Below are 13,011 nucleotides of genomic sequence, written 5' to 3'. Positions count from 1 at the left end.
CGCATCACACCCGGCAGGGGGAGGGAGCAGATGTCACCTACAGTGTGAGCTGCGCCCAGGGCTGCGTGTCCTGTGAGCCCAGCAGCTGGCTGGCAGCCCCGGGGATGCTATGAGACAGAAGGGCCTCCAGGGCCTGGAGCTGCCAGCCTGCGCATGGAGACCCTGGCTTCCTCAGCAACTGGGGCCCACCGCCAGATCCAGTCACTGCCTGTCTTGTAAATAAAGTTTTATTGGAACAACAACACACGCCTTACCTGCGCCCTGGCCATCAGGGAGGGCTGCCCCCTGCAAGGTCCAGGAAGCTTGAATGCGTTGTACCTGCCCCTCGCCTCTCACCTGGGCCTGCCCCAGGTGACCCCACCCACCTCCATTGTTGGAGGAGCAGGTGTGCGGGGTGGGCAGGCAAGGTTAGCCACCTACTGGCCGTGGACCCCAGCAAACCACATCACCTCTCCGAGTGTCCATTTCTTAGACAAAGGCAGGAGTGCTCAAGGCCCTGGTAGCAGGCTGTGAGAATAAAGGAGTTCGGGGATGGCCGCGCCCTGCAGTCCAGGGGCTCGCAATTGTCCACGGAGAAGCCCACAGCTTCACGATGCAGTTTTCCAGATTCCTAAACAAAGTAAATCCCTCTCTCTCTCTATGTGTGCGTACGCACGCACCGATGCGCAACCAGGAACACGCAAGCACACACACGTACATTCCCGCACACACGGGACAGGAACACAGCCACACGCACACACGCAGACACGGGAATTCACACACACACACACACACACACACACACACATGCATTAACTTCTTCTTTCCCTCCCCACAAACCACATTTGGCTTCGAAAAATAGTAACTTCCCAAACCAGGAGATTAAAATGCGTCCTGAGCCTAATTTCTCAGAATACAATCATCCATCTTAAAATACCGGCTTGGCACAGACTCTGCTGTCGTCACAAGCAAATACGCTCAAGTGAAAACAGCAGGTGCTCCCTCGGGCTGCAGCACAATCTATTAAATAACAAAGTAGAATAAAGTACTTTCATGTTTTGATCACAACCCCGCGACCCCACAGCGGCACTGCAGGGAGACGCCTCAGGCGGCCAGGATCCGTGGCTTCAGCTGGTCACCCCTTGGGCGAGGGGCGCCCCAGGCCAACGTTAACCCGCACGTTTCTTGGCTTAAAGCAGGCCCCCTCCGAGTCACAACACGGGGCCTCTAGCTCTGACAGGACCCTCGTCTGAGGGAAGCAGGAGGAGTTGGGATGCTCTGTCGACCCTGGAAACAGCAGCCAGCCCCGAATCATGAATGGACCATCGCGTGCATGGCGGTCTGCTTTGACCGTGAACACCAAGCATCCGTTGGGTGGCCCGCACCTTCCAGCTGGGCGGCCGGAGCTCGGAGCCCAGCTGCGGGGCCGAGATGCTCAAGGCCTCCATTCCCCGGGCCAGGGCTAAGCTCGGCCCCGCCGCCTCCGCCGCTGTCGCTGCCGCAGGGGCCGGGCCGTCCTGCCAGGAGGCCTGGACTGACCCCCGTGGAGCCCGGCCCCACCCTGGAGCAGCCGTACCATCTCGTGGTCCTTGTGGTCCAGCACGCGGGGCAGGAACAGGGAGGACTTCTGCGTGCGGCGCGTCTTGAAGCCTCTGCGGGGCCGGCCCTTGCCGTTCACGGACACGTACCACAGTCTCTCGGTGCCAGGCTGGCGCCGGGCCCCGGGCCCGCCAGGCACCGTGCGGTACAGCCGGGAGGCATACGTGTTGTAGCCCAGCTCATGGATGCGCTCAACAAACTCGCATTCGGCATTGTAGCTCTCCTGCGGGGGGGGGGGGGGGCGGGAGCCGAGGTCAGGGGCTGGGGGCCACAAGGATGCAGTGCCAGGAGGGAAGCGCTGGGTAGGGGGGGACCTTGCCAGGGATCCACGTCAGCCTGGGACAGGGTGGGGGCATGTGGGTCCCTGCCCTCTTGAAGGCGGGCATCTCGGGGACAAAGGTATAAACCCAGGATGGAAGGTGCTTCCACCAGAGCCCCCCATGAGCTGCTGTGGGGCCTCCTGAGTTGGGGGTGGGGGAGGGGAGGTATGCCTTGTGCCAACCCAGTTGAGGCTTCCGTCCCAGCTGTGGGTGCGTGGGCATGCCAAGGGCTTCCCTCCCCGCTCTGTGCCAAGGGGCAGGGCTGGGGCGCAGGGCAAGCTGGCCAGGAGGACTGGCCTTCCCTCCTGGGACTGGCCCCGGGAGCAGGAGCAGAAGACCCCTGGGGTCTGCCTCCATCGGCAGAAGGAGGGGGGCAGCTACTGAGTGCAGGCGGCTCCACGGACAGCAAGCCTATTCTCAGGGGCCACAGGCCATTTGGGGCCAGACCCAAGCTGGGCAGCGTGTGACCCAAAAGGACCTCAGGAAGCGAGACGGTGACACGGAATGCCTCTTCCCAGTGACACGGAAGTCCCGGGGTCAAGGCGGAGAGCTTCGGCTGAATCGAGGGTGGCAGTGCCTCTCCCCGTAACCCCACCCCCTCTCTGCTCCCTGCCCCCACGGGGGATGCCCAGCGCTCCCTGGGTCTGAGGACGGATGCCACTGCCCCAGACCAACTTCCGCAATTGATAGATGGAGAAACTGAGGCCTGGGGGTGGCACCAGACCCCAGACCCCAGACCCCAGACACCAGAGGGACCTGATGTGTTCCGGCCTGCACCCCACATATCGTGGGGCTCAGAGGCCATCTGGGGTGAGTGAGGGGGCCCAGGGCAGACCTGCCCCACCCCCACGCCTAGCACACTGCATTCGCGCCCGCCCCACCTTGAGTTTCTATGAGAAACACAGCGACAGGACTGACATTCCTCCCAGGCCCCTCTGTCCCAGAGAAGGTACGTCCTCCAGGGCTGAGGCCCACCGACCGGCAGGCCTGGTGGGCTTTCTCTTTGCTGGGATACTTGGAGGGCAACTGAAGGGGCACAGTCCTGTGAGCCTCGAAGGGTGAGGGGCTCCGGCCCTACGGAGGGGGGGTCTCGGGGACAGGGTACTGGCTTGCACCTTGTAAGGGATCCTGGGGGCAGGGGCTGAGAAGACCCGGAAAAAGGCATCACAGCCTCACGGTGACAACCGTTCCCAGTGCCTGGCCCTTCCCTGCTGTGCCCAGAGCCCAGACCCTTTGTTCCACTGGTGCCTCCCCCAGAGTCACTCCCACCCTGGGCTCCACCTGCTGACTGATCGCGCCCCTGGAGAGACCGCTCTTCCTGCACGGTTCTGCCAGTGCTTGGCGCTGTTTCAGAAAAGCCAGCAAGGTTTGGCAGAGGTGGGGACCAGGCAGGGGGTCTGCAAAGAGGGCAGATCTCTCCCCAATGAGGTGACATTTGGAAAGAATTGTTAGGGAGGAGAGGGCAATCTCTAGTGCGTGTTTTGGGGCAGGAGCACTCCAGACAGTGACAGTACCTTCCTGGCAAAGGCATGGAGGGGTGAGTAGCAGTGCTGGTTCTGGAGAATCGAGGGGTCCAGAGACTGGAATGGCGACGCGAGCTGCGGGGTGATGGTGAGAGGTGGGAGAAGGTGGTCTGGGTCACTCCCCTGTGGGCTGAGCTAAGGAGTCTGGGTGATAATTTGTGGTGATGGGGAGTTCCCGGAAGCCATCACATGAGTAGATTTGCATCTTAGGAAGATCCCTAAGCACGTACTTGGCATAGACTATAACATATGGTAAGTGTCTTACCATATAACATATGGTAAGACAGTGATGAATGAAGGAGTGCATGCCAGATGGGTGCAAGGAAGGAAGGAAGGAAGGAAGGAAGGAAGGAAGGAAGGAAGGAAGGAAGGAAGGAAGGAAGGAAGGAAGGAAGGAAGTTTGTATATACAGATGATGAGTAGATGGGCAGATGGGTGCAAGGAAGGAAGGAAGGGTAGACGGACAGGAGGAGGGAGAGCCGGGAGGTCAGTAGCTGGGTCCAAAGCTATTGTGATGGTCTAGCTGGGAAGGGATGAGAGCCTGAGTTACAAGGGTACTAGCCACGGGGATAGGGCAGAGGGGGGTGAGGGGTGTGGATTGAAGAGAGAGATTCAGGAAGAATATTTGAGTACTTGGAGATGGACCGAACGTGGGGCTGAGAGAGAAGGAGGTGTCCACCGTGCCTGCCAGCTGAGCCTGGGCTTGAGTGCATGGCTGGCGGGGCAGCAATTATGGCAGGGGAGCCAGGGGAGTCACTGAGTTCAGTTGGGGTGTGCTGCCCTCTGCCGGGGGTCTCTGAGCCATCAGGACATTTGAGGGGATCTAAAACTCAGAAGGGAAGTCAGGGCTGGAATTGGGGGCTGTCAGGGCACAATGGCCACAGACCCACAGAGTGGAGGAGCCAGCCTGGGAGGTGAGAAGCAGGGTGATGGTGAAGAATTCAGACAGCCAAGAGGCAGAGCAGTGGGAACAGCATGCACAGGCAAATTGGTGGTACCCAGGATGGGGACAAGGGGTGGCCAGCGGCAGGGACGGCACCTGGGCTGCCCCACCTCCCAGGTTATCTGCAAAGCAGTGAGAGCCTCTCTGCCTCCCAGGTGCCCTGAGAAGCTCTGTACCATCAGCTGGACCTCCTGGCTCTCCCCAGGGGGGCTGAGAACCTTTCCTCCTCTGTCTCCAAAGTCAGCTCTCGGGGACAGAAGCCACAGGGAGATTCTGACCCACTGGGATCCGCCCAGGCATGCTTCGTTCTGTCCCCCAAAGCCCCAGACCTGGGTCTCCCATGGAAGAGATGGCAGAGGCCTGAGGTTTCGCCTCCCGATTGAGTCTACTTGCCCTGCTCTGTGAACTTTCCCAGCATTGATGGAGGAGACCCTCTCTGAGCAGTAAGACCTGGGCAGTAAGCTCATTGCAGGCCAACAAGGGGCCCTCTCTCCATAGGGATGGGAGCAACTGTGGGTGCTCTGAGACCACTTCAGGAACGGAATGTCAGTTCCGCTCCCTCAGCACCAGGGGCGCGGGGTCGGAGGGGTCTGGAAGGCCACAGTCCACCTCAGGAAAAAGTCAGACTAGACTCAGGTGAAGGGCACATCCTTATCAAGCAAATTGGGGTTTGCATATTCTAGAAGCACATACAGAAGAGGCTGGGCACCTGAGGGTCCCTGCTCCCAGACCCAGCGCCTGTCAAGTGGCCCCCAGGTCAGAGAAAACAAATGGGCGCATTTCCTTCAGCAAAGCCGTGAAAACTCTGTGAGGAAGCAGTAGGCTTCATGGAGGATTTTCCTGCAATTCATCTTGATCACGCGTTGCCTGACTTCAGAGGGGCAGGGAAATGTTGGTGTGTTTCCCTGCAGATATGACTGGACGGAGAGAGGTAACTTAGCAGCAAGATGGTCCTCGGCTGCGTCGTCTAGGTGACGTGTGGATGGAAAACCTCTCATTGCCCAGGGAGTATCAGCCGAATTGCATGTAATGACTGGTTGGAGGTAGCAAATTTCCTAGTACATGTATTTTACTCCATGTATTCCCTGCCCTTGAGGGAGGGACATTGCCGACGCCCACAGTCACAGGAGCCTTTCTGTTGCGGTACATAGACTGGGTTCCAAGCCTGTGTGCCTGGGACGTGGGTCCCATCTCCCTTCCTCCTGGTTCCTTGAACTAATAGCTTTCTCTTGGTTCCCCAGAACTCACAGCTCTTGCCTTTCTATCTTTGGGAAGATGTGGCTGTGCCCCGCCCTGCCTGCTCCCCTCCCTGCTCCCAGGAGAGCTCTGGGTGAGCCCACAGGAGAGCTTCTGCCCAACGCACACCCTTGCTTTATCTCAAGGTACACTTGGGTCCATTTATCTTAGGAGGAATTTGGGAGACAGTCTCTACCCTGCTCTCAACTACCTTGAAGGAGACCACAAAATGCCTGGAGGAACATTATCTAACCTGACAGCAGCTGGAGAATATAGAGCATGGCTACCCCTCCAGCGCACTCAAGCTGGCAGCTGCCTCTAACAGAAGCAGCCGTAAGAGCACTGAGCAAGGAGCCAGAGGGCCTGGGGTTCTGGTCCCAGCCCGGGTCCTGCACATCCCTGGACAAAGCATTAGGCTGCCCGTGGCCCCTCTGTCCTCTGATGTGATGTTCAAGGGAGAAGGCTGCTCCATCTGTGCCTTCTGTCCCCCAACCCCGAGGCATGAAAGATTGGACTCACCGAAGCGTAGAGCCGTCCCCTCCTGTTCATGGCCAGGTACCGCCCGGAGAAGAGCCCTTTGATAGCCACCACGCCCACCTCCACTGCTGTTATCTCCAGGATACCTGGGGAGAGTTGTGAAGGCCCATCACCTCTCTGCCTCCCACAGAGCCCAGAGGTGAGGGCTGAGCGCCCGCTGGCCCTCCCCAAAGCCAAGCCCAGCTTGGGGAGTAGGTGGGGTTGCTGAAGGCAGTACACACCTAAAAAAAGGTGACCTAGGATGTTCAGGGGAGGCAGAAACCCCTGGGCGGGAGGTACAATAAGGGAGCATCTGGAAAGTCTTCTCCAAGGAGAAGAATTCAAAGCTGGAAGGGAAATAAAACTAACATTTCTCCACACTGACTCTGCGCAGAACATGGAGCCCACTGGAGCCTCTCAGCCACCCAGTGAGCTCATTTCCTGATCAGGCAGACAAGCAAGCTAAGGCTGAGGGACTTGCCTGTGCACACAGGTGTTTGAGTAGGGATTCAAACCCCCACCGCAGAGAGTAGCACCCGGGCTCCGCAGCTCACGGCCTGCACTGGAGCGCCTGGGGAGGCGGGGACGGGGCCTTTGGCGTGGTGACCTGATAATGGAATTCACCAGTGCACTGACAGTGCCACCCAAACCTGTTGCCATGGACCTGGGCCAGAGGTAATTGTCTCTGGCCTGCGTGCACGTTACAGGATGTTGGCAGGAAGCCAGGTCAGACCGGGAGCTCCCAAAGGGAAGCCACCGACCTTCACCTATGCCCCATTGTACGTAAGAAAGTTTAAATCTCCCCTAATGCCTGCCTTTTGGAACAAGAACGCTTCCCACCCACACCAACCTCCTCAACCCCCAAGAGCCTGTAACAAAGCCCCAGGTGGGGCCATTGTTCCCAGAGAACAGCTCGGAGGGGTTGGCTGGAGCATCAGCCAGAGCCCTCTCCAAGGCGGGGGTGGGGTGCTATCTGGGCGTGCGCCTGGCCCCCGACCCGTCAGAGATCACAGGCCCAGACGCGGGCCGCCACAGGCTTGCCCGGAGCTTGCGGGGGTACAGTATGGCAGCCTCTGGCGTCCCCGATACGTAGGCCGGGCGGGCTCCGCTGAGCCAGCCCGAGGGCCAAAGGAGTGCGAGCGGGGACGCCCGACAGGGGAGGCTGTGGGCGCGCGCTCTCCTCTGCCTCCCGGCTGCCCGCCTTGAATGCCTCCAGAATTTGGTTGCTCTGCTACTCTGAGAGGGAGACTGGATTTGGAGAGAACTGGGCTGTCGCTACGAGGCGAGCACAGGCACTCCCGTAGCCCGGTCCCGCGGACAGGGACGCCCAGGCAGCATTTTGTCCCCACCGCGCGGCTCCGGAGGCGTCTTCCGAAGACGCCCTCGCAGGACTGCGGCTTTGCTCAAGGAAGCAGAAGTTTGCCGCCGCCTTGAATGCGCCACACTGCTTCCTGCCCCTGAGCCGGGAGCAGAGCGCCGCGGGTCGCGGAGGACGACCCCGGGACGCCGGCCACCCTCCAACGCTCCGCACTGAGCTGCTGCGTGGCTCCGCGCTCGGGCCTCCCGGTCCCCGCCGAGCGGAGCTGCTTCGTGTCCCCTGGCTTTGCGCTCCTCGAAGAGTGCTCAGCACGAGCCGGGTTCCCGCGGCCGGAGGAACCAAACCGTGGGGCCTCGCGGGACTCTGGCTCGGGCGCAGTCCGGGAGTGGGTCCGGGCAGCAGGGCAGGTTGAAAGTGTATCTGTGCCCCTAGACCCAGGCGGACGCCCCTGCCTGCTCCCAACCCGCAGCCGGTGGCCTCCCACCCGGCGGCGAAGGCGCCCACTCTGTCTGCCGCTCCGCGGCCAAGGGCGGAGGCGAGAAGGCTGGGGATTCCGCGCGGCCACCTCCCGGGAGCCCCGCTTGGTCTGGGCGAGCGTCTTCCGCGCAGAGGTGGCGCGGGGCGGCCACCTGGGCGGCCGCGAGTCGGGAGGGCGGAGTGGACGGAGGGGCGCCCCGGGGTCGGCAGGAAAAGTCGTCAAAATAATAAAGAGGGTGATAAATGCCTTGTCCAGCGCATTTTCTCCGAAAAATTCAAAGGGCTCACACTTGTCAGGGCCACCAAACCGGCCAAGTGGGGAACCCCCGGCTCGCCCACCTTCGGCCCAGCAGTCGGAGCGGCGGTGGGGCAGACTCGGCTGGGCCTGCTGGCCCGACAGCGGGCCGCCGCTGCCCGAGCCCTCTTTGGACGTGACCACCACCACCATCCCGACCCGCCTCCTGCAAGCTCCACTCTCGCTCCTACCCTAGACGTTGGGGGAGGCCAGGGGACCCCGGCGGTCTCCCTCTGGCAGCAGGGGTAGCCTGCTTTCCTGGGCACCCTTCGCGCGCCAGTCCCTCCTGGGCACCGCTCCTCCCAGGGACCCCGCGCGGTTGTCGCAGGGCCGGGCACTCACTGTAGGCGCTGTTTTCTAGGCTGCCGTTGACGCGGCCGCTCGGATGCAGCTGTAGGTGGTACTTGGTGGCGCAGTAGAGCTTGCGGCGCCGGGGCGCCCCGCCGAGGTGCTCGTAGACGCCGCCGCGGCCGCCCGCATCGCGCCGCAGCCGCGCCCCGGGGCCCGCGGCCGGCCACCCGGGCTCCAGCAGGCTGAGCAGCAGCAGCCAGATCAGTCCCATCGTGGCATCGCGCCCGCCCCACGGCGGCGGCGGCGGCTGCAGGCGAGCGCGGCGCCCATGGAAGGGACGGCAGCGGAGCCTGGGCGAGGCGCTCGGAGCCGGCTCCAGCGCCTGGCGGTGCCGACTCCCGCTCCGCGGAGTCGGGGCGGGGGGGAGGGGAGGGAAGGGGAGGGGAGGGACAGGGGGACGAGAATGAGAGAGAGAGAGAGAGAGAGAATGAGAATGAGAGAGGGAGAGAGAGTGATCCTTTAATTTTCACCCAGGATCGGGTGAAATTTCCGTTGCTGCGCAAAGTGCTGAAAGAAAAGACAGTTCGGCAACAAAAGGCCGACGTGGTCCCCAGGCGGAGGCGCGGGAGGGGCGGGAGGCCCGGCGGGTGGGGAGCCCGGCGGGGCGCGGGGTTCGGGCCAGGCGCCGCCGTGCGCACTCGTCCCCCGCGCGCCGCCGTCGAGCCGCGGCTCCGCTCCGCCGCGCGCCCCGAGCCCCCGCGCGCCCTCCCGGTTCTGAAAGGTCCCTTCCCCGCCCCCTCCCCCGCCCCCTCCCCCAGAACAATTATGCCTCCGAAAATTATAGACCGAGGCCTCGAGGCGGCCGCCCCAGGCCCTGTCACCCCCTCCCGCCCCCCATCAATCCCATGGCACAATGGGAACGCCGCCGATGACTGATGAACGCAAAAACAACTTGCGGGGAAGTCGGGCTGACAAACGCCCATTAAAGGCAGCGCATAATGAAGGCGGCCGCGGAGCGCGGCGGAGGGGAGGGCCTCGGGTGCGGCGCGCGTGGGGAACACCGAGGTTCTGTCCGCGCTCCCCGTTGGAGCCAAGACCTGCGGGGAGGTGCTTTATCCTGTCGCGCACCCCAACCAAGCAGATTGGGAAGAATGAGGTTTGCTCTTGGACGGTCCTGTCCCAGCAGCGGGAGGTAGGAGGGGGACAGGAGAGCCAGAGAAAAGAGCACAGAGACAGAGAGCCCTAGAGAGCAAGAGAGAAAGCCCTCATAGGACAGGAGAGAATGTGACAGGAAGAAGAGAGACCAAGAAACAGATGGAGACCAGAGAGCAGCAGAGTGATGCCCAGAGGAGAGCCTGGGAAGCCTGGTGGCCGCAGAAAAGGGAGATGAGAGATAAGTGGCAAAGGTGGGTGGATATCCCTGCTGGTGGGTTCAGAGTAGCAGTGTGGATGCGGGGACTGCCTGGAGGGCCCTCTCCCCTAGGGACCCCAGTGACGAGGGGCTGTGGATAGAGTGTTGGCACTCCCTTCTCCTGTTCCCCTGGCCTCTGCCCGTCTTTCCTCCCACCACCCCTGCCCCAGCATCCCCTTGGCCAGCAGCCAGCCTGATACTGACACACGGGATCAAGCACAGGTACTTGCTGGGGTGACCCTATGGGGTCCAGTGGTCAAAGCTACAGCCTCGGCTCCAAGTCCAGGGGCTCTGGGATGAGCCAGGTGGGCTGGTACTCATCATCCCTTCTACCTGCATCAGGATTTGGAACCTTGCTCCTTCCTAGGGAAGGGGCGTGTGTGGAGGGCACCAGGGGCTCTCTTGAGCTGCAGGAGCAAGCACACCCCATTGGGATACTTCTCACCACCCTGGCCTGACACAGGGCAGCATGTCCTTGAGCTCATGCTAGCATGCTCAGTGCCTGAGTGGCCCTGGGCCATGCCTAGAACATCACTCGGTATCCCAGGGCCAGGGGAGGTGGCTTCTGGCCAGGTTCTGTCTAGTCAGAGCCTGTGAACAATCTGAAGACCAGGCTAAGGATTTCTAGAGCCCCTTAATGATGGAGCCTGCTTTACAACAGAGGACAGCCCCCAGGCAGCCCCCAAGGATGGAGCCAAGAGGAGAGCTTGCCCACTGGGACTCCACCCACAGAACTGGCCTGGGACTGCTGATCACTTGAACTTCCAATGGAAGTGGGACCAGTTTCAGCCCCACCCACTGTGGGTCACCCCCAGCCCACCCCTGGTCTGCCTGCACCCTAGAACTGGCTGGGGGCAGGGCTGATGGTGCCGAGCGGGGATCCAAGGGTGGTGAGAGGTCAGGAGAGCAGGAGGTTCTGCTGGTTTTGTTGGACCCTCAGTTCCTAGACAGTGCCCGGCACACAGTAGGCCCTCGGTACCTACTCGAATGAATGAATGAATGAATGGGTCGGCTGCTTCCTAGCCCTGTGACCTTGGCCATGTAGCATCGCCCCTCTGAGATGCTGCCTCCTCATACATCAAATGCCTCAAATATAGTGAGAGAAACTCAGTGGCAGTACCCCTGCACAGGTCCCTCTGCCACGTCAGTGCGGAGCCAGCCCCGTCCATAGGGGACCGTGGTTTATTATGCAAACCGAGATGCCTCTGAGAGTGAGACAGGGCACTGTTACCAGTTGCAGTGGGACAGCTGGCCGCTGTGCCCCACGTTCCTCCCAGGGACCAGTTCCCCACGGGCATTCTGGTTAGTGGGACTTCTTGGAGGCAGCAAAGCCTCCAGGGCCCTGCCTAGAGCCTCCAGCCTGACAGCGGAGGGAGTGTCTAACATCCGAAGCTGCCCTCTGCCCCCCGCACCAGGCCCTGTGGCAAGCTCCATCCTCTGCCAGTGTTGGGGGACACTCCCCCGCCCACCTGCACCCCCTGCCCACTGCCCGCAGCCTCTCCCTCCCAGCCCCAGGCCTTGGCTTCCCCACCCACTGAGGCTTCAAAATCTCCCTGACCCCTGTCTTTCCTGACCCAGGAAGCCCCCCGGGACCCCCCTGCAGACCTGGGCTTGACTCTGGATGTCGCCGGGATGCCAGGCCCTCGGACGCTGGGGTCCCAGCTGAGGGAGGGGTACCTGATTTCATGAAATCTTCCTGGCAGGGCAGAGATCTCGTTCACAAAGTCCTGCTGGGCTGGGCTGGGCTGATGCCCCAGAGAACCCACACCACAGCGCCCTCCCTCAATATACGGAACCAGGTGGGGGTGGGCAATGTGGTAACAGCCATCCTGTTAATTGCTTCCAAATGGTCACTGCAGCCGTTTGACTAATCGGCCTCTTCCAGACCCCGGCCTGGACACCCCCAGGCCTAGTCCCAGCAGGCCTCACCGCCAGCTCTGGCATTTCTGCTTTGCGCGCTCACACCCCGATCCCTTCCCAGTACTGTCTGGTGCCTGGGCGACCCCCTGTGACCCCATGCAGGTCCAGGCCCCACACCTCCAGCCTCTCCTCCCGGAGAGAGAGCTGGGGGAGGGGCAGGGACCGAGCGCGGTGATGTGACGTGTCCCAGCCTGCCAACTGCAGTGACTGTGAGACGTGGCGCTGCCTCTCGGCCCCGAACTCACTCTGATCACCCCCAAGAGCAATAGGAGAGACCCGCCTGCAAGGGGCCTGAAGCCCGACAGGCAGTCGTGCTCAGCCCCACCCGGGGATGTGGAACAGAGGCTCCGGGATGTGAAGAGACTGGCCCGCGGTCACACATCTGGGGGGTGAGGCGACAGGAACCTCTACCTGAGTCAGCGGGGCCACCTGGCCCCTCATCCACAGCAGGTGGGGGGTCCAGGGCTGAGCTTGGGGGTCTTTACCTGCAGTCCCCACCTTTGCTTCCAGCAAAGTTAGAAGCTCAAAGAGGCACAGGGACGATCTTTGACAGCAGAATTTCCATGCCCAGCAGGGACTGGTTTTTGCTGGTGGAGGCTGCTCTGGGTAGACCAGCTGGCTGCCCTCCCCAGCCAAGGCCACCCCACCTCTCAGGGTAGAGCCAGTCCCAGAGCCAGGCATGAGCCCACCCACTGGAGGACACAAATCCTTCTTGAGGGTCCTCCTGGATGGCACCCAGCTATTGGCCACCTTTGTGCCAAATGTCCCAGGAATCCTGGACTACAGGGGTGGTGGGGCCGCTGGCACCAGAGGGGGCTTGAACACTGCTTGTGCCCAAAGAAAGTGAGGGCTGCTGGGCACAGAGAGGAGGGGGACCCCCACTTTCCTATATGCCAACAGGACCTTGGGGTAGGTCAGCTCCAATATGGGGTCATAGGTCAGGAGCACCCCAAGTGCACAGCAGCTCACCAAGGGGGCAAAGGAGAGGCGCAGGAGGGTGCCCTGCAGTCTGGGGGCCGAGAGGTGCAAGCATTCAAGCTAAGTCTCTTAAAAATTTTATTTATTTTTATTTGTTTTTAATTCTAAAGAGCTTCCCTGAGATATAATTCGCACACCCTACAATTCACCCATTTTAAGTGTATAATTCAATGGCTTTTAATATACTGTTGTTCTGCAACCATCA

The 13,011-nt window shown here is 61.4% G+C and overlaps 1 protein-coding gene across 1 annotated transcript; it reads right to left on the bottom strand.

Moving 5' to 3' along the window:
- Positions 1 to 1,037: 1,037 nt before the first annotated feature.
- On the bottom strand, positions 1,038 to 8,768 carry FGF3 (fibroblast growth factor 3). The gene is made up of 3 exons (XM_074372999.1): positions 8,549 to 8,768; positions 6,120 to 6,223; positions 1,038 to 1,801 (listed from the first exon to the last, which is right to left on the bottom strand). The coding sequence occupies exons 1-3, from the start codon at positions 8,766 to 8,768 to the stop codon at positions 1,442 to 1,444; spliced, it is 684 nt and encodes a 227-aa protein (XP_074229100.1). The 3' UTR covers positions 1,038 to 1,441.
- Between the last annotated feature and the right edge of the window lie 4,243 nt (positions 8,769 to 13,011).

The sequence above is a fragment of the Camelus bactrianus genome, chromosome 10 (assembly GCF_048773025.1).
Source record: "Camelus bactrianus isolate YW-2024 breed Bactrian camel chromosome 10, ASM4877302v1, whole genome shotgun sequence".
Taxonomy (NCBI): Eukaryota; Metazoa; Chordata; class Mammalia; order Artiodactyla; family Camelidae; genus Camelus; species Camelus bactrianus.
Note: the sequence above shows the minus strand (reverse complement) of the source record. Positions and strands in the feature narration are given on the sequence as shown.

What these genes read in the sequence shown, in the direction of transcription:
- FGF3 (XM_074372999.1), bottom strand. Translation starts at nt 8,768, where the DNA reads ATGGGACTGATCTGGCTGCTGCTGCTCAGCCTGCTGGAGCCCGGGTGG. An exon ending in CCTAGAAAACAGCGCCTACA is followed by an intron (nt 6,224 to 8,548) that starts GTGAGTGCCCGG and finishes AACTCTCCCCAG; the next exon opens with GTATCCTGGAGATAACAGCA. An exon ending in GGGGACGGCTCTACGCTTCG is followed by an intron (nt 1,802 to 6,119) that starts GTGAGTCCAATC and finishes CCCCCCCCGCAG; the next exon opens with GAGAGCTACAATGCCGAATG.